Source organism: Haliotis rubra, unplaced genomic scaffold, assembly GCF_003918875.1.
Source record: "Haliotis rubra isolate DU_JTF1 unplaced genomic scaffold, ASM391887v1 Scf705, whole genome shotgun sequence".
NCBI lineage: Eukaryota > Metazoa > Mollusca > Gastropoda > Lepetellida > Haliotidae > Haliotis > Haliotis rubra.
Window position 1 is genome coordinate 536,848 of NW_025767419.1, and position 24,213 is coordinate 561,060.

The following is a 24,213-nucleotide window of genomic DNA, read 5'->3' on the forward strand; positions in this document are numbered from 1 at the left end:
GTTGTGGCCAAAAACAACATTCACTCAAACACCATGCACTCAAACATGATGCATATCTCAAGTATTTGACATTGTGTATCCTGTTTCCTAATATTGTCAACCATTGTTTACACTTATGTTCATTTGTCATTTAAGATGAATTTTAATGATATATCGTCTGCTCTTGTAGGAAAAACTAGAAAAACAAAAACTGGAGAAGAGAAAATCAGAAGAAAACAACAATGTTCCACATAAAAAAGAAAAACATTCTGAGGAATTAAGCAAAAAATCTTCAAAACCATCACCATCCAAATCTGACCAATCAGGAGAGTCGTTACTGTGGGTGGACAAATACAAACCAACCAGTATCAGGCAGGTCATTGGTCAACAAGGAGACAAGAGCAATGCCAAGAAGCTTCTCGGTTGGCTGCGGCAGTGGCATCATAACAGAGCCAGTGGAACCAAGCCGCAAGGTGATTACAGTCATTGATGTTGTCTTGGCAAACACTCCAGTAGTTACACGCTGCACTGATAAAGTTGAGCTGTTACTAACAGTGAAATAACTTGCACGTCTATCAATATTCATAAAGAAGTTCTTGTCGAAGAAAATCTTATGACAGTGAAGAAAAATAAGCCTGACAGTCAAAGGGTTCTGTGTCATCCACTCAGTGTTACAAGTTTAAGGGCCTAAATACTAAAACAACAAACTCACCCGATGAAACTCCTCCCCATACTTGTCTTCTTTCAGGTAAATTCTTTGGGAAAGATGATGGGTCTGGTTTCAGGGCAGCTCTTCTCTCTGGGCCCCCGGGTGTTGGGAAGACCACGACGGCAACACTTGTATGTCAGGTGAGGTCTGCAGCATCAGCATCAACTGCAGCATCAACAGAGCCATTACTTAGTCCTGTCTTGGCCTTTTCTCCATAACTTAATGAATCCTGCTGATAGGTACTAGTTTTTCTGACTCTAATGGAATTAATCTGCATATCAAAATAATTATTGATCCTTAGATTGATTGAAAATGTTTAAACATCTGCATGTCAGGAGCCTCTAGTTTAGGAAGCTGAAACTAAGTGCTTATGATCATGCTTAGAGTTTAGGATGAAGAGTGTTGGATTGTAACTATTTACATATACACAGGTCCTTGCATGACATTTTCTGCTTCAGGGAACTACTTTGTATGCCAATGTGTTACTGTGTCTGTGTGTACCAAAACATGGGTCATGTCAGCTAGTTGGCCACAAATGTTGGGACTGTTCCTTGCACAATTCATGTCTATGTTCATTCAATGTACAGCTGTATAACTCTTTCAGGAACTTAGGTTCTCCTATATTGAGCTGAATGCATCAGACACTGCGGTCAAAAAAAAGCTTGAAGGAATTTGTGGCAGAGGCACTGAACAACACAACACTGGTGGACTTCATGGGTGAGTGAAAGACAAGTACAAAAACATAGAATACGTCACAGCAGTTCCACATCCAGGCTTATAACGCATCCACATCCAGGTCATAACGCATCCACATTCAGGTCATAACACATCCACATCCAGGCTATAACAGTTCCACATCCAGGTCATAACAGTTCCACATCCAGGCCATAACAGTTCCACATTTAGGCCATAACACATCCACATCCAGGCCATAACACATCCACATTTAGGCCATAACACATTCACATCCAAGTCATAGCAAATCCACATCCAGGTTATAGCACATCCACATCCAGGTCAAAACACATCCACATCCACATCATAACAGTACCGCATCCAGGCCATAGCACATCCACATCCAGGTCATAACACATCCACATCCATTTCATAGCACATCCAGGCTATAGCACATCCAGGTCATAACACATCCACATCCAGGTCATAACTCATCCACATCCAGGTCATTACTTATCCACACCCAGGTCATAACATATCCACATCCAGGTCATGACACATCCACATACATGTCATAGCACATCCACATCCAGGTCATAGCACATCCACATCCAGGTCATGACACATCCAGGTCATAGCACATCCACATCCAGGTCATAGCACATCCACATCCAGGTCATGACACATCCACATCCAGGTCATAGCACATCCACATCCAGGTCATGACACATCCACATCCAGGTCATAGCACATCCAGGTCATAGCACATCCACATCCAGGTCATAGCACATCCACATCCAGGTCATGACACATCCACATCCAAGTCATAGCACATCCACATCCAGGTCATCCAGGCATAACATCCACATCCAAGTCATAGCACATCCACATCCAGGTCATAGCACATCCACATCCAGGCCATGACATATCCACATCCAGGTCATAGCACATCCACATCCAGGTCATGACACATCCACATCCAAGTCATAGCACATCCACATCCAGGTCATAGCACATCCACATTCTGGCCATGACACATCCAGGCCATAACTCATCCACATCCAGGCCATAACACATCCACATCCAGGTCATGACACTATACATCCAAGTCATAGCACATCCACATCCAAGTCATAGCACATTCACATCCAAGTCATAACACATCCACATCCAAGTCATAGCACATCCACATAGAAGTCATAACACATCCACATCCAAGTCATTGAACATCCACATCCAGGCCATAGCACATCCACATCCAGGCCATAACACATCCAGGCCATAACTCATCCACATCCAGGTCACACTTAGTCAAGTGAAGTGGACTAAGATTAAGGTGTTAAAATTCAGTATAAGACATGTCATGCAGGACACGATCTCTGAACATTTTCTAAGAAGTGTGTTTGGTGGTGTTCTACAATTACAATATCTTCCTGTTCAGGTCCGTCCAGGGCTGACACAGGAGGCCACAAGCACTGCATCATCATGGACGAGGTGGATGGCATGGCTGGTAACCAGGACCGGGGTGGCATCCAGGTCAGTCTGGTCAGAATGGCCACACAATTATAGCAGTAATAGATACAGCAGTAGTAGTCCCGTGGATGAAGGAGCAATGACCTGTTGTGGTCTGGCTTGTGTGTGTTGTAAGCTGTCATCACCAGTCACTGGGTGCTCCAGGGTCCAGCCAACAAACAGACCTTAGTGCTGCTACTATGTGACCGTACAGGTTATGATCAACTTTCCATTAAGACTGCTTTGTGGATTGGACCATCCTGATGTAAGTCACTGTGACAGAACTGGAGGCATAGATGGCCATGTCAGCCAAGACAGTCCTATTCGCTGTCCCTTAGGTTTGCTGTATTGATTTTCCGTTTTTTGCAGTGATACTTGATACATGTGAGCACCTGTGCTATGGGTCTTGCCAAAGTGTTAAGTCTAAGAAAGAAATATTTCCAACTTCCTGACCACATTATATAACTGGCACACAGTGATGTAACCGAAGTAGAGTGGAAGCCCACATGTCTCCATACCACCAGTCCAGTGGGATGCCTTTCATGAAAAATAGATATTACGATAAATGTTCCATTTTTCTTCTGCCAGATGGTTTCCCGAATCAGGAAGTGAAGTAGGTCCTCATTTGGCAGCCATGTCACAGAGGATTAAGACGTCCTTTGGAATATTAGATTGGCTATCAATCTGATTAAAATTAGTCAGTATGTAGTATTGGGAAAATCGAAGCCAAGTTGAAGTTTAACTTTTGTCCAGAAGTAACTAATGAGATTGAAAATATTCTTTGCAGGAAATATATGTAACATGTAACAATGATGAGGTATCTGTTGACAAGATAAGTGTTTTGTTGCAGGAAATGGTACAGCTGATCAAACAGACAAAGATTCCGGTCATCTGCATCTGTAACGACCGTAACCACCAGAAGATGCGCACACTGTCCAACTACTGCTTCGACTTCGCTTCTATAAACCCAGGGTGGAGCAGATCAAGGTCAGCTCCTTCCTTGGAGATCTGAAATAATGATTGACAATGTCTAGTACTTTATGAGAGGATTAGCTGGGGAAATATCAGGGTTTAGAAAAATGACAACTTCTTTGTTTCTGACGTATTTGATAGATTTTAATCAGTTTGTTAGTTTTACCCATTGAGTGTGTACTACAGATAATAAAGGTTGGCATGTCTATGTGTGTCTTGCAGTAACAAGGGTAACTGAAGTGGAGGTATACATGTTCTTGTATATTTCTCTGTAGCTATGGTAATGGATGTGAAGGTGAGGTAAAATTGGGTTTAACGTCATGCTTGAGAATATTGCGCTCATATGACGACTTGCATGCGTGTGTATGTGCGGCTGCTTGTACTAGCCCAGACTGAAGCTGGTTTTATAGTGCTAGCCCACTGTGATACCATGCCACAGTGAAGCATGAATACCCCACTCAGACACATTATACTGACTCCGAGCCGACCAGTCCTTGTTGTACCCATTAATGCCGAGCGCCAGGCAGACTTACATGTACATGTCACTGTAGCAATGGTAACGGAAGTGAAGGTCTGCATGATGTTCGTCAGTCTCACTGTGGTATTGGTTCACAGGGAGCCATGATGTCCATGATCTACAAAGAGGGGTTGAAGATCGCTCCACCTGTTCTTAACGAGATCATCTTGGGAGCCAATCAGGATGTCCGACAGGTGAGCCGCAGCATCAAGGGACAGACTCTTTTATTTAAGCTGGAGGGATTGTTTATTGTCTAAAAGCTGTGTTTTTAAAAAAACAAACCATTACCCAATAAATTTTGATGTGCTTGTGTGCAAATATTCAGGAAATATTTTATGAGACCAATGGTTTATTGTACAAACACTCAACGTGATTACACAAAGTAGCCTATAGAGATTGTGTACCTGTATTTCTTTATTTATTGATTGAATGCAAACATCACACAAACATGAACAGTGCTAAAATGAATATTGTCTAAAATGGGTGTAACATCTGTGTTGTTGTTGATTAAACATGTATATCCCTGTTGAGTTTATGAGACATGTTACACACTTTGGGCAGCACAGTTTCTCACACACTCACTCACTCTCACGGACTGACCTCACTCATTCTCACTCCCACACTCAATAACTTCATTCACATCACTTGTACACTTCATTCTCTCCAACACTCACTGATGACTTGCTGCTTCAGGTGATCCATAACCTGTGTATGTGGACGGCCACAGACAAGACACTCACCTATGAACAGGCCAAGAAAGACGCCAAGAATGCAGAGAAGGACTACAAGCTGGTCAGTACACATCATATTTCAAAGGGTATCAGTCTAGCCCACCATTGTAAGTAGGACTGTGCAATATAACCGGTTTACTGGTACTTACCGGTTCAGACATAAAAACAATACGTATTGCGATACGCTGATCGAAAACCGGTATTTTGACATGCATTCGGAAAACTTCGTACCAGGGTTTTCCGAAAGCAAGCCCAGGGCTTCTATGCAGAAAATAGGGGTTTTGACAAGTGAAATTTGACACCAGATAGAAGCCCGGGCTTATATTCGGAAACATGGGCTTTTATTCAGATTTTCAGTGTAATACATGCTTTCGCATTGCAATTTATCGCAATATGAAACTTCCCTGCAATACCCACCCCTAATTTTAAGTACAGGAAGATGAAATCTGATCCTGCATGTACATCTGTATTCTGTTGTTTTCAGAGTCCATTTGATGTGTGTCGGAAGGTGTTTGTTGGAGGAGAGGAGACGGCCAAGATGACGATCCACGACAAGTCTGACTTGTTCTTCAATGACTACTCCTTCACACCACTGTTTGTGCAGGAGAACTACACAAGTGTCATTCCATATTCTGCAAGGTAAACTTCAGGAAAATGGCTATTCATAGTAACTTGTTAAAGCCTGATTGTCATAATTTTTTCTTATCCTGACTCATGATCTTTTGCTTATCTCCTTTTCGAATGGTAGTGGAACACTTGAATCCCTTGAAGTTCCCGAAGCGGACGTAAAAATACCCTCACCCACGAGTTACCTCCCTTTTGTCCTTTTCCCGTGCAAACAGTCATATGACCAGCCTTACTTATCACTCTCTCCTGATTTTCTGCCCATGCATTTGGATCTGCTGTGAAATCCACATTGTCTTCAGCGGGGAGGTTGGGAGGGCTTCTCGTCATGAGTCAGGCTAAGTATAAAAATATCAATTTTACTTGAAAAATTACATATTTATTCTCTTATTTCTTGTCCGAATTCACTTAGTGATGACAGACTTGACAAACAATTTCCTGTGTTTGTAGAGGCAACACATCGCGGCACCTGTCGGCATTGGCTCGTGCAGCAGACAGTATCTGTGATGGAGATCTAGCCGACAGGAAGATCAGATCTTCTCAAAACTGGAACCTGCTCCCAGCACAGGTAGGCTGCTACTACATCCATTGACAATTGTACTTAAGGTATTGTCAGATTAGGAACTAGCACAAGTGCAATCAGACTGATTAAATGAAAAGTGACTTGTGTTTACTGTAAGTATAAATTACTACAGTAACCAATGTTTTGACTCCAGGTTAACAAGATGGTATATATTTCAGGCCATCTTCTCCAGTGTGATCCCCGGGGAAGTGATGCGGGGGCAGCTTACCCCATGGTGCACAGTTCCCAGTGGCTGGGCAAGAACTCCAGCGGAACAAGACCGATCGCATCATGCAGGGAGCTCCGCGACTCACATGAGACTCCAGTAGGTCACCTTCGACATCCAGCTTGTTTCAGTATTTACCTGACTGTCTCTGTTCTGTAGTGGATAGATAGTTTGCCCATGGAGTGGAATGTCATAGTTCTATCCCCTGGCCGCATCAAACCGTGAGATGTTAACATATGATGCATGTTGTTACCCTACCGGGCCCTGTTTCTGCCAAAGCTCTACGTGAAGCCTAAGATCTCATAACTTTTCGTAGCATTACGTACCTCCTATACTGTAACATAGGAGGGATGAAAGCTACTGAGAAAAGTTACGAAGAACTTAGGCTTCTGCCACGAGCTTTGTGAACGGGCCCAGGTATAGATGATGATAACACAAGGACTGGGGTCTGAGTGGGGTTCCCCATGTTAACCTGGGGGGGTCATGGTATCTCAGTGGACCCTACCTGGCATAGATGATGATGATAACACAAGGACTGGGGTCTGAGTGGGGTATCCATGTTAACCTGGGGTTAAGTGTGGTATCTCAGATGACCCTACCTGGCATAGATGATGATAACACAAGGACTGGGGTCTAAGTGGGTATCCATGTTAACCTGGGACGTAGTATCTCAGATGACCCTACCTGGCATAGATGATGATTACACAAGGACTGGGGTCTGAGTGGGGTATCCATGTTAACCTGGGGGCGTGGTATCTCAGATGACCCTACCTGGCATAGATGATGATAACACAAGGACTGGGGTCTAAGTGGGGTATCCATGTTAACCTGGGACGTAGTATCTCAGATGACCCTACCTGGCATAGATGATGATTACACAAGGACTGGGGTCTAAGTGGGGTATCCATGTTAACCTGGGGGCGTGGTATCTCAGATGATCCTAACTGGCATAGATGATGATAACACAAGGACTGGGGTCTGAGTGGGGTATCCATGTTAACCTGGGGCGTGGTATCTCAGTGGACCCTACCTGGCATAGATGATGATAACACAAGGACTGGGGTCTGAGTGGGGTATCCATGTTAACCTGGGACGTGGTATCTCAGTGGACTGGCACTATTGAACTAGTAATAGTCTGGGCCTAGATTTTCGAAGCTCTCTTAACGCTAAGATAGTCGTAAGTCCCATACATTAACATTAACTTATGACTGTCTTAGCGCTAAGAGAGCTTAGAAAATCTAGGCCCTGGACCAGAACAAGCTGCCAGACATTTGGCATACACATTGCAATAAACATGCAATAATATACTTGGAATGTTTCACTTTGCCTCGCCTTGCCTCACTTCACCTCACGTCGTGTCTCCATGTCTCACCCCACCGTAGCCAGCCCCGCCTTGCATCACTTCACCTCACGTCGCGTCTCCTTGTCTCACCTCACCGTACCCAGCCCAGCTTTGCCTCACTTCACCTCACTTCGCCTCACATCGCGTCTCCTTGTCTCATCCCACCGTACCCAGCCCCGCCTTGCCTCACTTCAATAATAACCCATATTTGTTTAATGGCTACAATGTGGTTGCACTTGTATTCATCATTACAATAAATCAGTCAATTATTAGATTTTTATAAATACTGCTAGTGTGTGTTGCTGGCAATGTCCTTGTACTTTCCTCGTCACAAAACTTTCCAGAGTTACTTTCACCTTATTCTAATAGTCCTATAGTATATTTATGTGCTCGGAGACTGTCCTGTCTTCACGTTATCACTTTACCTGTCCCAGAACCTCGAGGCGATGAAGGGTCTAAACATGGATTACCTGCCGTCTGTGATCCGACACGTGATGACCCACCCTCTGGTGCAGCATGGCGGAGATGGGGTCAGGGAGGTCATCGACTTCATGGATAACTACGACATTATCAAGGAAGACTTTGACAACATACTGGAAATAACGAAGTGGCCAAACAGTTCCGATCCCCTCAGTAAACTGGATACCAAGGTCAGTGTCACTCTGATGGTGTAGTTTCACTGTAGATGATGGTTAAAGCAGCCATCTTTGTGTGCACATTTGCCTGTGAGGCTTGTAAAGTTTCACTTGTTAAAGGGTGACACAAAGTATGTTATGTAGACCAACAGTTGTTTGGAAGCATCAGTGGCTGAGTGGTTAAGATCTCTGACTTTATGTGCTGGCAATTTGGTGCCTGGCTCTAAGGGTGTGGGTTCAACTTCCAGATGTTACTCAGCCCCCCAAAGTACAAGAATGTGTTCTTTTAAAAAGGAAGTGTGTACTCATTGTGTGTGATATTGTTTGTCATCAGACCTCAGGTATTGCTCATCCATGTTTAATTGGACAATGTTTGTTAAGATGAAAGCTGGCATAAAACACTATTTAATTCAACCCTACACCGTGATGTGTGGATCATTACACTTTTTTCATCCCAACTGTACACTTGCGTTGTCCACCAACTGTAAACCAACAGTCCACTTGTGTTGTAGACAAAGGCAGCTTTCACTAGGACCTACAACAAGGAGTCTCATGTGTGAATAGCCTTATGCCACGGGGGTCATGTCTAAAAAGAGGCGTGGTCGAGCCCCTATTGCGGAAGAGGATGACCTCATGGATGGTGAGGACAGGGCAGCGATGGCAGTCAGCTCCGATGAGGACAATGACGACTTGGAGGCTGACACCATGATCAAGGTGAGAGAGAGTGTGGATAAGTGAGGTTTTGTTTTTAACAAACTTTTGCAGACAATTGTGGAAGAAAGTGGTGTGAGTGCTTAGTGTGTGTTGCCCAGTGTTTCTAGTTGATCTGAAAGTATTCCCACACGTAGAGATGTTTAGAATAAATGCAGTTAATGTTACCTGGGAGACAAAAATGTATATCTATTGGAATATTAGAATCATAGTATGCAAATTTAATAGGTGTTTGTATTCTCATAAGAAACACATCCAAGTTCAGACTGACCACAGGCCCATGTCCAATTTTCTTAGTCTCAGATGCTCGTGAAGAGCAACATCCTGACATATGATCAGGGTCAAGTGTCTAGCTACAGACCATATACTGAGACATGAAAGGACATTTCAATACCAAGTTGGAATTCAAGTGGCGGTCGGTACCAAATACTGTTGGGATTCCTGGGCCTGTATGGGTACCAAGTGATATCCCTGTAACATTGCTTATACCTATAGTCTCTCGCTCACTTTGTTACCAACATGCTTCAATCAACTTATTTGCACTGCACCTACGTAAAGGGCTTCCTATTTAAATTACCCTTGTTTTCTGATTGTATTTATGTGTGTGTGTGTGTGTGTGTGTGTGTGGGTGTGGGTGTGGGTGTGGGTGGGTGGAGTGCGTCGCGATGCGTGCGTGCCTGAGACTGTTTTAGACCTTGTTGGAATTAAGCTTTTGCTTGTTACAACATTCTCCCATATAAAAGGATTTAGCATACATTAATACACTATCTGTTGACAGAAGGGGACGTCCAGCAAGACGGCAGGGAAGAAGGGAGGTGATGCTGCAGGGAAGAAGGGAGGTGATGCTGCAGGGAAGGGGAAGGCTGGGGGGAAGGGAAAGGCTGGCTCTGGGGGGAAGGGGAAAGGCAAGGGGAAGGGCAAGAGCTGAGGGGTGGACAGGGTATCCAACCCAAAGCCCTTTATCCACAAGGGGGAAAATACCTACATTTGCTACAAAAATTGTGAATGATTCATGTCATTATTGATAATTCAGTCATGGATTGGAATATGTTTGATACACTGATGGTGTTGGCCATTCTATGGAGCTTGATTAAGTACGGACAATCAGTGTGGGTAGAGGCTCCATGTTGTTTACTTAGGAGCAGTACCGTGTGAAGTACTGACAGTGTAACATGACTGGTTAGGACAGTACAGTATGTACACATTTGCTGTGGACTCCCATGCAGTTGTAGCAGGATTGTACTCCTCTAGTGCATGATGAAAGTATTCTGTTCTCTTACATCTACCTGAACCGATGATGAATACAATTACTGACAATTTATTGCACTTTGTTAGTGCTTATCGATGCAATCAAGTGCTAATCCTGCATGATCATGTTTGCTGCTTCATGGACAGGGGTGTTTCAGACCTGGATACTTTAGAAAACAATTCTGGGAGTTGTAGGAGACACATGGGGGGAATTGTCTGGAATGTGAGCTGTGAAAACATCTTGTGAGTTTTGAGGGCTTAGCATAAGCCTGATTTGTAAATATGTACACTAAGAAATAAAGCCAGCTTTATACATCCTATGTGGGGTTTTGTGCTAGTATCGGGAGGCTGAATGTTGCAGTTACTGTGTTAATGTTCTTCATTCAGAAATAGTTACTTTCGCAAACATGTACAGGATCTTGTCGAATGAGAAGCTGCCAGCTGATCACATGAACATTTCCTGATCAGTGGATAGAGGACATGACATTGTAAATAGACAAATTGTGATACTAAGCTGTGGTTTAAGTAAGATAAGGGATTTGTAAAATACTAGTAATCACCCGTGAAGATTCGGGTTAGAATTGGTCTTCAGTAGCCTATGCTTGTTGTAAGAGGCGACTAACAGGCTCACTGACTTGGTTACCACGTGTCATCGTATGCCAACATGTGTAGATTGCTTATGCTGTTGATCACTGGATTGTTTGGTCGAGACTCTACTGTTTACAGACCGCCGCCATATAGCTGGAATATTGCTGAGTGCGACGTTACACAACAAACAGTAACACAATCAGTACGTGTAGTTACTGCAACATGCAACAATGCTGGACTTCCATTATTTTCAGAGGTTATCATTTGTATTCCAGTAATGCCTTGTCACTTGCCTTGTCTGATGTGGCATCTCCTTTGATTGAATGAAAGCCACTCTCCAGCACTTTAACACCTCTGTAGTACAGGATATTTCAGTTACATCACCATATTTCAGCTTCAAGAAAGCAGAGACTGATAGTGGTCTAGCCGTGTTTGCCATGACACAGAAAACCTGCATAATTGATGCACGAATTATCTCAAATATGCAGTGAATTTAGAAGCTTGTGTCATTGTTGACGCAGTGTTATGGGGCCCTTAGTTTAGATAATCTAAACATCTAAAACTAAATGTTTGCCAGTTAACTGCTCAGAGCTGAGTAAATACCTGACCTGCCTACAATCACAGTTGATGTCTTGATGAAAGTTCCAAACTGAAATTGACTCCCAAAACATGCCCATGACTCCCTCTCATGACACCAAGGAGTCATGATGTCTCCTAAATTTTTATGCCAAGGGCAAATACTCGTCTAGGCGCTGATCACTTTGGTGTAACCCACTTGTGCAGGAATTAGGTTGGTGCTGACAAACTCAAAAGACAAATCTCAGATTTGAGAAAAAAACAATCATAGGATTATGAGAAGTCTGTGTAGCCAGTTTGTCATTTGCTGTTTGTTAACTGACCCTTGAAGATCCAGGGTAGAACTGGTCACATCTCCCTATGCTCACATCACTCCTGACATGATGGCTGTGTTTGGCGTTGATGGGCAAGGTATTGACACAAACTACTTGTGTGGTAGCAGAACATTATAAATATTCCTGTCTGGCACTGCACTGTTCTGGTGTCAGAATTGGTTGTCTTGCATAGATGTCATCAAACTGCGACCACTACAGGGAAGGTCTATAACTTGATTGTTTGTTGCCATAAGTGGCAATGGTGTTTCTATGGACAAGCAACAAGCTACGTCACACTGCGAGGTACCAGGCTGAAACATACATATAGCTTTCCATCTTCCCCCAGATATGTAGAGTATAACTTCCTCCAGGGCAATGTCTACAGGGAGTTTCTGACTTCTGCACTGAGGGGAAATGATAAGCATCGATCAGGTTGCCTGGCCTTTGTGAAGTGAACATTGCTGGCCATTTTTCTTGAATATTATGTCAGGTTTCTTGTAAATTTCATGTAATTGAAACATTTCGACCATATTAAAACACTCTCTTTCTGGTTCAAATCCCAAAATTCATTCACAAGATAACCAATTAAAAACTTGCATGTGACAACAATATTTGCCAGTGAGTATATATGTCACTTATCCAGTAGACTATTCTGGTTTGGTTCCCTAAATGTATGCCAGTGTTTCCAAATCGGTAAAACATGTAGACGACCACTGTGGTTAGTTGGTTGTTGTTTAAACACCACGCTCAGCAATATTCCAGTTATATGGAGGCAGTCTGTAAATAATCAAGTCTGGACCAGACAATCCAGTGATCAACATCATGAGCATCTACCATTGTGGATATAAGCAACAGAACTTGACAGATGGAATGAAATATTTTATTTGGCAGCACCAACTTACCGGACAGTGCTGACGTTGCCTTACATCACAGGTAAGATCAAGCAGGTTACTGTCACTGGAGACATTCAACACCAAGCAACTGTCATAACAATGTAACATCATAAGGCAATAGTGGTCAGGGGAATTCCTCGAGCAGGATCAGTTTATAAACATACACATGATAGAAAGGAAATAATTAAAGTATTATTTTGTCCTTGTAGACTAGATTTGTCATAAATATTGTTAAAGTAGAATCACCCAAACTAATCCTGGAGTTTGGTAATGGCAAAAGCATAATCAGTTTTTTCAGACAAGTGGTTCTTGGGGCTGTTGGTTGTTTTGAATCAGTGTTAGAGATTCTGAGATGTGTGAAGGATCCATCAGTCCAGATTTTTGAGAGAATGAGAAACTCAATCCTGATAAAGCATGCCCGCAATAAAGTATTCCTTAGATGAATAGCACTATCATTAATAATGCTGGCACTTGGATTTAAGAATAAGTACAATTAGAAATTATATTTAAAGAAAAATTAACATTGTATCATTAATAACAAAATGATTTGATAAACTAAATGACAACTCATCTTGAATACCTGTTAGCGTGTACAGGACACATTCTTCTAAAGATGCACTTGAACCTAGGTACAAACAGCACATCTCAAACTAAAATCCATTTCATATATAAAATATGATGATACTCAACTTAATACATTTACATAAACAGAATAATTATTGTTTAAGAGTGAATGATAGAGATGCATTAAGGTACTGTCTTCATAACAACTTTTCCACTTACTGGTTGCCTTGTTCAGCTTCACCAATATATTTACACATTATGCAGTCTCCTGAACATTCCAGTTAAGACAAGGTTTTTTAGACAAAGATCATTCCCTTGACCCGGTTTGAAAACTAGGCGTAAGACACTGCCTTACAACCAATATTTTTACCTGTCTAGTGTGCAGAGACAATCCACTGACCCTTTGTGTCTAGTGGAAGAGTCAAGTGCACAGAGGGACTAGGGTTGAGTGTCAAAGGTCATGAGATCCAACCAAAAGAATTATTTTTTCTTGATTTTTTTTCTTGGTGAGAACAACCCACTGATTGTGTTATTAGCGGAATAAGAATGTCTCATGGAATGATGATACATGTAAAAAGAAATCAATGAGAATAAAACCTTGTACATTGTGACATGTCTTCCATGATGGCACCAAACAAACAGGACATCCATCCAATAAAATCAGGTTCATCTGTGCACCTGAAAATTAAATCACCTTTCATACTATTCATATTTGTTTTGATCTTGGAATATGTCTTTATTAACTTTTAGAGTATGTGCTCATTCTTAATAAATTCAAAGCATTTGACCTTAGAGAGTCTTTGTTTCTTCATAATTCAAATCTTGACACTGTTCCAGCTGGCTCAAGTTTAATCACAAGTACCCATGGAAGGGATAATATGAACACTCTCCACCACAAGAACCCAACCTGGTTTTGCCAACCTTGCAGTCATATGCAGGTCAATGACTGCGGGTCCATGACTGCAAGTACTGCAGTCTCACTCTCGTATCACAGGAAGCGTTTGGCACAGTTACTATGTACAGTCCTTTCCCTATGATATGGTGTGCTTCTTGATGCACTGTGTAGGGAAATTTAAGCACACTGTCCATCATTTAAAGCTCCTCCACCAGACTCGAGACAAAGGTAACCAAACTGCAGCAAGAGTCTTGTAAACTTTAGATACTGCTGTCAGTAAGATATAACAGTGTCTTGTCATATAGTCTTCATAAGAATCCATGTCCTGCCGCTGATTGTCAAATCACGTTGTGTAAAATGGCTGAACTCAATATTACCAATTACAATCAATTTGTAATATCATATTTGGTCAGAGAGAATTAGTTCTAACAATCACTTGACAGACACACAATCCCAGTGCTCCTGATCTGATTTCTCCATTATGCACCACACATGAAATCACTAGTCCAGGGCTGTATTACCGCAGCGTCACCTTTGCCCTACAGGTCTTAGATCTGCCCACAGTGACAGACCTAATGCTGTGTGGGATCGAATAAACTTGAATACATGTATTGGATACAGTGTGACTATGTGAATGTTTTAAAACAATGTATTATTGAGGTTTACACACTGCTCATGCATACAGATTAATACATTGGCTATACTTCAACTACATTATGGATTCAATAGCATGGAATTCAAATACAATCATTACAAGAGTATGTGTTGCTGACAATCCACTCAGTCACACCAATAAGAAGTTCAATTACAATGGCAAAAATTGCTTAGAAAGGATTCCACACACAGACCTCAAAGCTTTCCATGCTATGCTCAAGCCATCCGTGAACTACCATTATCATGTTTGCAGATTGTACAGTTTCATCATGAGTCCAAACTCCGTGCAAAATTCATATCAATCAGCACTTCGTCGATGAGGACATCTTCCTGGTCACTGGACGTGTCCACCAGCTTCACAGACACCATGCCAGAGCTCTTGTTCTTGTCACACACCAAGCACACAAAGTCCCGTCCCTGGGCCATCTCCATGAACTTGTACTTGGCCGCCTCAGACCAGGGTTTGTTGATCCTCACAAAGTTGATACCTGGTAGGGAAAGGGCACAGTGAGAGACGTGTAGACAGCTACAGATATCCTACCTTGAAACTCCATTAATCGCCATGCCACAAGCATACAGTAAGTGAGTGAGTTTGGTTTTACGCCGCTTTTAGCAATATTCCAGCAACATCACAGCAGGGAACACCAGAAATGGGCTTCACACATTGTACCCATGTGAGAAATTGAACTCAGGTCTTCGGCGTGATAGGCGAATGCTTTAACCACTAGCCTACCCCACCGCCCCTACAGTAGGAAAGTTAGTTGGGTTTTAAGCCATTCATATTTGCAGTATATCATGGCATATCAACTGTCTGTGGCAGCAAAGCCCAAAGAGGTGCAGGCTAAATAACATTACAAAGACTGCTAGGCAAGGTAACAACAAATACCATCTTTTAGCATTTGAGGGATTGAACACGAACCTTTTGGCAGACAAAACTTACAATATAATATCAGAACTGGTGTTTGATAAATGAATGAAAAATAATGTGATTTAACAATAAGTCAATTCGTAAGTAAAAGGATATTAATATAAACAAACGAAATAGAACAAACACAAAAGGTTCTGCTTCCTGCAGTTGAGATACATGCAGTATTAACTAACCATTGTTAGACGGAGATACTCATCACCTTGTTTCTCAGGGTTTATTATACAAATATTTTCATTTATGGGTAGTTTGAGGAGCTGTCACAATGCCAGCATCAGAAAGACAATTGACACTGACAAATTCCCCCAGCCTTCATTACCCAGTTTATATGCAAGAACAGTGTGAGTGAGTGAGTTTAGTTTTACGCCGCTTTTAGCAATATTCCAGCAATATCATGGCGGGGGAACCACTAAGAGTTACAAGCATTGTCACTAAGGTGACATAATCCCCCGCCGCAAATTATCAAATCAAACTTATAAAGTAATGAAAGTTTAAGATGAAGTTAAATGTCAACAAAAACATTATCTTGCTCTTTAGTTGTTCAAACACACACATATTTTCAAGACTGACTTTGACCTTGACATGAATGTCATAGTGTATGAAATATGCAAAACTAGTACTAAAGGAATTGCTTATTGAAAAACATTCAAGGGAGGTCTTGAAAGTCTATGAAGAAAATCCAGTGAACCGTTCTTAAAATATCTTGCTGACAATTCAAGTTAATATGCTGAAATCTTCAAAGTGTCGCCATGACCTTGAAAATTAAGTGAAGGTCACCAAAATCGACTGGGCCCTGAGCCTTCCCAAGATAAAGCTTGGTATTGAATATGAAGAAAATCCAGTGAACGGTTCGTGAGATAGCTTAACATGCAGGTAAAACGTGAAAGTCCCCTTGTGACCTTGAAATGAAAGTCAAGTTCACCAAACCTGACTTGGACCTTTCTTATAGTGTGATGAACCCAGGTACCAAATATGAAAAGAATCTAGTGAACGGTTCTTAAGATATTCCAATTCGTACGGACGGACGGAGCCTAATACTATATCCCCCGCTCGTGCTAAACGCGCGGCGGGGGATAATGAATGTTAGACATGTGCCGTGATGTCTGAGAAAGGATGAAAACCCACTGTTTCAAACTTGGAAGGAAAGTCAGTGGTTTCTTTTGATACCCCAACTTGAGCTAAGAATGCAGGGGTTCCTAACTGTAGCAGCCTACTTCAAGGTTCCCAGGCCACAACATGGAGTAGCTAAATAAAACTCATCAAGAACATATTGTCTTTCATCCCCAAAAGTATGTTAGTGCAGATCAGCTAAGATCAGGACAATCCTAACTGTGAAACAAGCTTTGTCTGATCTTGTCAACAAAATGGTGAACAAAATGGCACCTTTGTGTGCTGATCTATCGTCTTGGCTGATATCTGAAATATGGAAATGGCACATAACATATCTACGTGTTTACATATCACAATATAATATGACAGTACGTTGTATACTCTCCTTGAATCACAGCTTGATGCTATTTCCTAGTGATCCCATGCTATTTCCTAGTGATCCCATGCTATTTCCTAGTGATCCAATGCTATTTCCTAGTGACCCATGCTATTTCCTAGTGATCCCATGCTATTTCCTAGTGATCCATGCTATTTCCTAGTGATCCAATGCTATTTCCTAGTGACCCATGCTATTTCCTAGTGATCCCATGCTATTTCCTAGTGACCCATGCTATTTCCTTTTCCTAGTGATCCATGCTATTTCCTAGTGACCCAATGCTATTTCCTAGTGATCCCATGCTATTTCCTAGTGATCCAATGCTATTTCCTAGTGACCCATGCTATTTCCTAGTGATCCCATGCTATTTCCTAGTGACCCATGCTATTTCCTAGTGATCCAATGCTATTTCCTAGTGACCCATGCTATTTCCTAGTGATCCATGCTATTTCCTAGTGACCCATGCTATTTCCTAGTGATCCCATGCTATTTCCTAGTGACCCATGCTATTTCCTAGTGACCCATGCTATTTCCTAGTGATCCCATGCTATTTCCTAGTGACCCATGCTATTTCCTAGTGATCCCATGCTATTTCCTAGTGATCCAATGCTATTTCCTAGTGATCCAATGCTATTTCCTAGTGACCCAATGCTATTTCCTAGTGATCCAATGCTATTTCCTAGTGACCCATGCTATTTCCTAGTGATCCCATGCTATTTCCCAGGTGTAAAACAACATTTGGGGACCAACAATTTCCAAATGAGCTTAATGACACAAACTGTTGAAGGACCAGGCTTAAATTTTACACTAAATTATCACATTATCATTTCACTTGGCATGTCCCAAAACTAGAAACGATTGCAGTTACCTACATGGTCGGTCTAGAGGTATTATATAGGGTAGACACTAGGCAGCTGCTGACACTGACTGACTGAGTTTGGTTTTACGCCGCTTTTAGCAATATTCCAGCAACATCACGGCGGGGGAAACCAGAAATGAGCTGCTGACAAATCACTGGCACCAGATGTAAACTTTCATCACAATGCAGGGTGAGATTCAAGGGGGTTTTCAGCACCTGCACCAAGTGCAACCTGGCTTATAGGTTTAGCTGTACCATCAAGTTTGGTTGCATCATAAAATAATGTCACTGGTTCTCAAAAGTAACATTTATACTTGTTTAGCAATTTTCACAACAAGTACTCAGTATCAGATACATTCATCAGAATGATGATAAATAATAAATGGTTCAATTTTGCATTACTGTTATTGATAAATTTCAATTACAAGATTACTGCTATGTAACTGATTTATGAGCACACAAATACTCATGCTGTAACAAGTCATGTGGAGAGATACGTATTACTTCCAGTCACATACTTCCCAATTAAAACACACAATAACAGCTTTAAGATGTTGGAGGATTTATTGGTACATGCATCGGGTGCAACCTGTCACTAAAGGCAACCTGCACCAGCCATCGCTAACAGGCACCAGAGCTTGCTGTAAATAGCGAAATCGCACCCTGCAATGACTCTCTCATCCTCACTACCAGTACATATGGTGTTTACAATTACATCTAGGATTGAAGGAGTAACTAGAATAACCTCACCGTGCAACTTGGCTTTGACTGCACATAGCGGCAGTGCATAAAACTGTTCTGGTAACGGTTGCAGATCCTCAATCCCCAGGATGTTGTACTGCCCATAGTCAGGGAAGTACACGGACATCTAAACACAACCAGGTTCAAAGTGTTACCATCAACAACTCACAACAAACACACTAACTAGATCTGCAGCAAGCTGGTATATTTGTAATACTACAAGTCAGACTTAAAATTAACAGGGAAGAACATACCTGTAACTCTAGCGAGATATTATAATCAACAACATGTGTCAGAATGAACTAAGCACTTTAAAATAACAGTGGTTGATTGATCCATGCACTCAAATTACTGCCACAGCAATCCTAGGAGGCGACAGTGCATGTGAGGGCTGGCTAAAATGACTGATAATCAGAAATATCGTCGATAGGAAATGTTTTTAATGATTCTACCATGACTTCAGTAAATACGAATTGTGATTGGTTAATCAAAGTCATTCAGAGGTATATAATCAGGTTATATACTTCTGATCTTCCAACACAGTATGTATTTTTACTAAATCTTAATAACACGGTTGCGTGTTTGGTTTTAAATCAAAGTTAGAGCTATTAAAATTTCGTTATATACCTCTGATTTTCCAACACAGTATGTTTATCTCCTAATTAACTATTGTGATAAAAAAAGTTTTAATCCTCTCAAAACGATATGTAAATTTAGGACTTTATACATGGTCTGTTTCTAAATTATGTTCAGAGCATTGTTTTGTTAAAAATCTATGCAAAAACAAGTCACCACTCACCAGTTCATTTCTTTCTGACATCTTTGCTCAAAGTAACGTCTTAGATATTTATCGTTAATCGATTGATATTTAGTTAACGATTATCGATCACTATGATCTATATCGATAGCCTGCCCTAGTGCAAGCTGAATGTTAGGTTCTCCTAGGTTTTGTATTATCATCTCATCACAGAAGTTATACAGGGTGTTATTCTCAGTGATGACCTACCTGATGCTCTATGATATTCTTTATGATGACCCGGTACCATGCTCCCTCCAGGCAGCCAGCCATCAGCATCCCTGCAGTCAAATCCTTCTCTTCCAGCACAACACGCTGCAGCACAACACACATTGAGTAGTGATCACAGGCAGGGTACAGGACAACATTCCACAAAAGTCAGAAACAAAGGCACCACAACACACAACATTCTATAGCCAGAAGAGAATCACACAACTTTCAACAGGTGATTCTACATATAGCCAGAAGAGAATCACACGACTTTCAACAGGTGATTCTACATACAGCCAGAAGAGAATCACACAACTTTCAACAGGTGATTCTACATATAGCCAGAAGAGAATCACACAACTTTCAACAGGTGATTCTACATATAGCCAGAAGAGAATCACACAACTTTCAACAGGTGATTCTCATTACCCTGTTTCATTCTGTTTACATTCCACGACTAATCACAATATCACAACATATATCTTTCTCGTCTGCAAAACTGAACTGCCACAGAATAATGATCTACCTCAAGGCATAAATTTTTACAAAGATTTACAAGTCTTTCCTGAATTTTTCCAGTACTTGGATAGCAGATTTGTGTTGTGTGTGAATCCTGCTTTATCATGTTTATGACATGCTACTGTCCTTACCTTAGTGTGAGAGTTGAAGTGTGTATTGAGATCCTTCATCATATTCTCGAGACATAACACCATCTTGTACGGCGTACACTGCAAAGATATACACATGGTCAGCTGCCTGATATTGCTGAATGTACACCATTGGGGAAGTTGTAGTAAACACGCTTACCAGACATTTCAGTGTTAGCAGGTTCGTCACGATTCAGCAATATATTTATGGAACGTGGCTCTTCACTCGACTACAGCCACACAAGAAACCTGTCTCGAATCATAATTTACTTATCCACTGATCTTCAATAAGGAATATAGACTTTTTTATAGACTAAGTTTTGCAATAGCCTGGTCTGATCTTCACACAGGCTATAAACCCTCAAAATGACAGCATGATCTACTTACCCAGAAATTAGTTGGATCGGACACCCACAAAACATGGACATCAAAGAACTCTCCAACACCAGGAATATCCACCAACTCGGGCTGAGGCATTTTTCTCCTGACAAACGCCTTGTTTAACCCCCCATGACTAGATGGAAGTGTGGGCTCAGACTTCACTGTGCCATTACTGTTCCTAGACTGTTCACTGTTAACCACAGCAGTGGGAGAACTACTACTCGTCTTGGTCCTCTCCCCTAGTGTCAGACCACCCAGTCTCTGTACAACGGCAGTGTCCCCAGCCTTGCCCTGAGTTGTGGCTGCAGGAGTGTCAGGGCTGGCCATATCACTGCTCTCCCAGCTGGAGCTGGTGTGTGAGCCCATGTAGCTTGCAGCCAGAGCCTCAGCTTCCTCTTCTGTTCCCCATGAATCTGCACTTGTTGTGCTCAACGTCCGGTTGAAATCTGGTTCTCTGTTTGTCTGTATTGTGTTTGTGTCCCTGAGGGCAGCCATGTTGGTTATGGGTCTTGAACTGGAGCTGTCACTCTTTGGGAACACAGAGTTGGAGTGTGTGGAAGGAGGCTGTGGCAAGGATGCTGCTGCTGCTGCTCCTTCTGTTACGGTTAAGTTTTGGGGATCCTTGGCAAGGATTGCTTTGATGACAGCTTTGTTGATGTCCAAATCATTGTCATCGTTTGTGTCATACAGGATCACAGACAGTCTCTCATCTCTGTACCAATTAAGGAGACAGGATGCACATTATAATGATGGCATGGTAGTTACATATTTCAATGATCCATGGTATCTCATTTTATGTTGTTTTCAGTGTAAAATATATATGCTATTGAATGCATTCTTACCTTAATGTAATTTCACAAAGTCTACCTTCCTGATTTGATACAATCACCAAATATTGCTATCCTGACTTCAATCAAAATGGTCCAACATGGATATCCAGAGTAAATTTTAAACAATACACAGAATAGATCCACCTGAATTTTAAATATTGGATATTTGGGGATTTGCAGGCTGTTGACACCACAGTTCTAGTCCTGAATATACCTGTCAACTATTTCCGTTACAGTCCAGATCTAGTCATGAACATACCAGTCAATTATTTATGCTAGTCTAGCTCTAGTCATGAACGTACCTGTCAACTATTTCCGTTACAGTCCAGATCTAGTCATGAACATACCAGTCAATTATTTATGCTACAGTCTAGCTCTAGTCATGAACATACCAGTCAATTATTTATGCTACAGTCTAGCTCTAGCCATGAACGTACCTGTCAACTATTTCTGCCACACAAGTCTTGCCCAGGGCCATGTCCAGCAGGCTCTCCAGAGCGGTCACTGTATCTGTCACTTTCTCAAGCCCATTCAGGTAACAGCGCACAGCCTTCAACAACACAACAGTACACTGCTGATCACAGCTGGTGAGTGGGGTGGTTTAACATTAGCACTGGAATCATGGCTGGACAAACCAGTTATTGGCTTTACACATCATATCCTTTTGGGGTATTGTCCATATATATGTAGGCAGCAACTATTCGGTTCGATTCATCTGAAATCGAATCTGACACCTTAGTTTCGATTTCTGATAACCACTATCACTATTTCGATTCGATATTTGAATACCTATTCAAATTATTTCCAAACAGCCAGAACGTAATTTTGACTCAAACTCGAGCAGTTTTGAGCACTGAAATAAGGAGAAACATGATTGGTTGACGCCGGGCTAATTATCCAATGAGAATTGTTGTTCATAGACATCGTCAAGATAACGATGGATTTCATGCTAAAAAGTGACTCTGATGTTAAATGAAATCATGTAATTTTTAGAGTAAAATTGATATTTTATACTTATCCTGACTCATGCTCTTTTTGCTTGTCTTCTTCTTCTTGCGAACATAGTGGAACACTTGTATCTCCCTAATTGAAGCTCCCTTCAATGTAAAATCACTAATTAGTACTCAGCACGAGTTACCTCCCTTCCACAAGCGCGGGAACGAGGGCGCCACCTCCACCCATGTGCCTCACTCTCTCCTCATATACTGAGCCCAACATTTGAATTTACAGGGAAATCCAAAGTGTTATGCGGGGAGGATGGGAGGGCTTACCTCATGAGTCAGGATAAGTATAAAATATCAATTTTACTCTAAAAATTACATATTTTCCTTATCCTGACTCATGCTCTTTTGCTTGTAGAATCCGTGAATGGAAGGAGGGTGGGAATATATAATACTTTGGATTTTAATAATTAGTGATTTGAACTGTGATGATTGTAATAACCCTATGGAACTTCATAAAGGTACTGAACTGATGAATTCCTGCTGCTAACTTATCAGCTGCCATATAAAGGTTATTACAATGTACTTATTATGATAAAGTATATATAACATTAATACAATGCTTAAGACTAATAGACTTAAGCTTGTTAATATGCTAGTATAAACTCCTTAGAGTTTGTTAGCTAAAATACTTTAAGATATAAACATAGTACTAAGCTTAAGATATGATTAAACTTAAGCTAATTATATAATAGCAAAACTCTTTAGAGTTTGTTAGTTAATATACTTATATGATATAGATATAATGCTGAGCTTTAGATATGAATAAGCTTTAGCTACATATATAATAGCAAAACTCTGTAGAGTTTGTTAGCTAATATATTTTTACAATATGAGTATAGTACTGTGCTTAAGATATAATTAACTTAAGCTACATATACAATAGCCAAAAAAAAAACTCTGTAGAGTTTATTAGCTAATAAATCTATAATGTAACCATAGTACTAAGCTTAAGATATGATTAGGCTTAAGCTAAATGTATATAGCAAAAAACTCCTTAGAGTTTATTAACTAATATACTTTTATGTTATAAACATAGTACTGAGCTTAAGATATGATTAAACTTAAGCTATATATATAATAGCAAAACTCTGTAGAGTTTTGTTAGCTAATACATTTTATAATGTAACCATACTGCTTAAGATATGATGAAACTTAAGCTAATTATATAATAGCAAAAAACCCTTTAGAGTTTGTTAGCTAAAATACTTATATGATATAAACCTAGTATTGAGCTTAAGATATGAAGGAAAACCTTAAGCTAAATATATAATAGCAAAAAACCTTTTAGAGTTTTGTTAGCTAATATACTGATATGATATAAATATAGTATTGAGCTTAAGATATGAAGGAAACCTTAAGCTACATATATAATAGCAAAAACTCCGTAGAGTTTGTTAGCTAATACAA

At 41.0% G+C, this 24,213-nt stretch overlaps 2 protein-coding genes across 2 annotated transcripts in view; one reads left to right on the forward strand and one right to left on the reverse strand.

Annotated features, from left to right (window-relative positions):
- LOC124258986 (replication factor C subunit 1-like) overlaps positions 1 to 10,453 on the forward strand; it is a 44,894-nt gene extending 34,441 nt beyond the window's left edge. The window contains 16 exon segments of the mRNA XM_046693047.1: positions 170 to 452; positions 728 to 828; positions 1,293 to 1,334; positions 1,336 to 1,405; positions 2,805 to 2,899; positions 3,726 to 3,825; positions 3,828 to 3,862; positions 4,463 to 4,558; positions 5,058 to 5,156; positions 5,580 to 5,734; positions 6,170 to 6,287; positions 6,461 to 6,538; positions 8,284 to 8,499; positions 8,997 to 9,041; positions 9,043 to 9,198; positions 9,974 to 10,453. Coding sequence (XP_046549003.1) covers positions 170 to 452; positions 728 to 828; positions 1,293 to 1,334; positions 1,336 to 1,405; positions 2,805 to 2,899; positions 3,726 to 3,825; positions 3,828 to 3,862; positions 4,463 to 4,558; positions 5,058 to 5,156; positions 5,580 to 5,734; positions 6,170 to 6,287; positions 6,461 to 6,538; positions 8,284 to 8,499; positions 8,997 to 9,041; positions 9,043 to 9,198; positions 9,974 to 10,123 — 1,839 coding nt within the window. The 3' untranslated portion in view covers positions 10,124 to 10,453.
- A 4,380-nt stretch (positions 10,454 to 14,833) lies between these two features.
- Positions 14,834 to 22,352, reverse strand: LOC124258987 (the record flags this gene model as incomplete). Its single annotated transcript, XM_046693048.1, has 7 exons — positions 14,834 to 15,415; positions 17,236 to 17,268; positions 18,948 to 19,065; positions 19,945 to 20,049; positions 20,595 to 20,672; positions 20,979 to 21,684; positions 22,240 to 22,352. Coding segments are annotated over 7 exons (1,374 nt in total), but the record flags the coding sequence as incomplete, so codon positions are not given.
- Between the last annotated feature and the right edge of the window lie 1,861 nt (positions 22,353 to 24,213).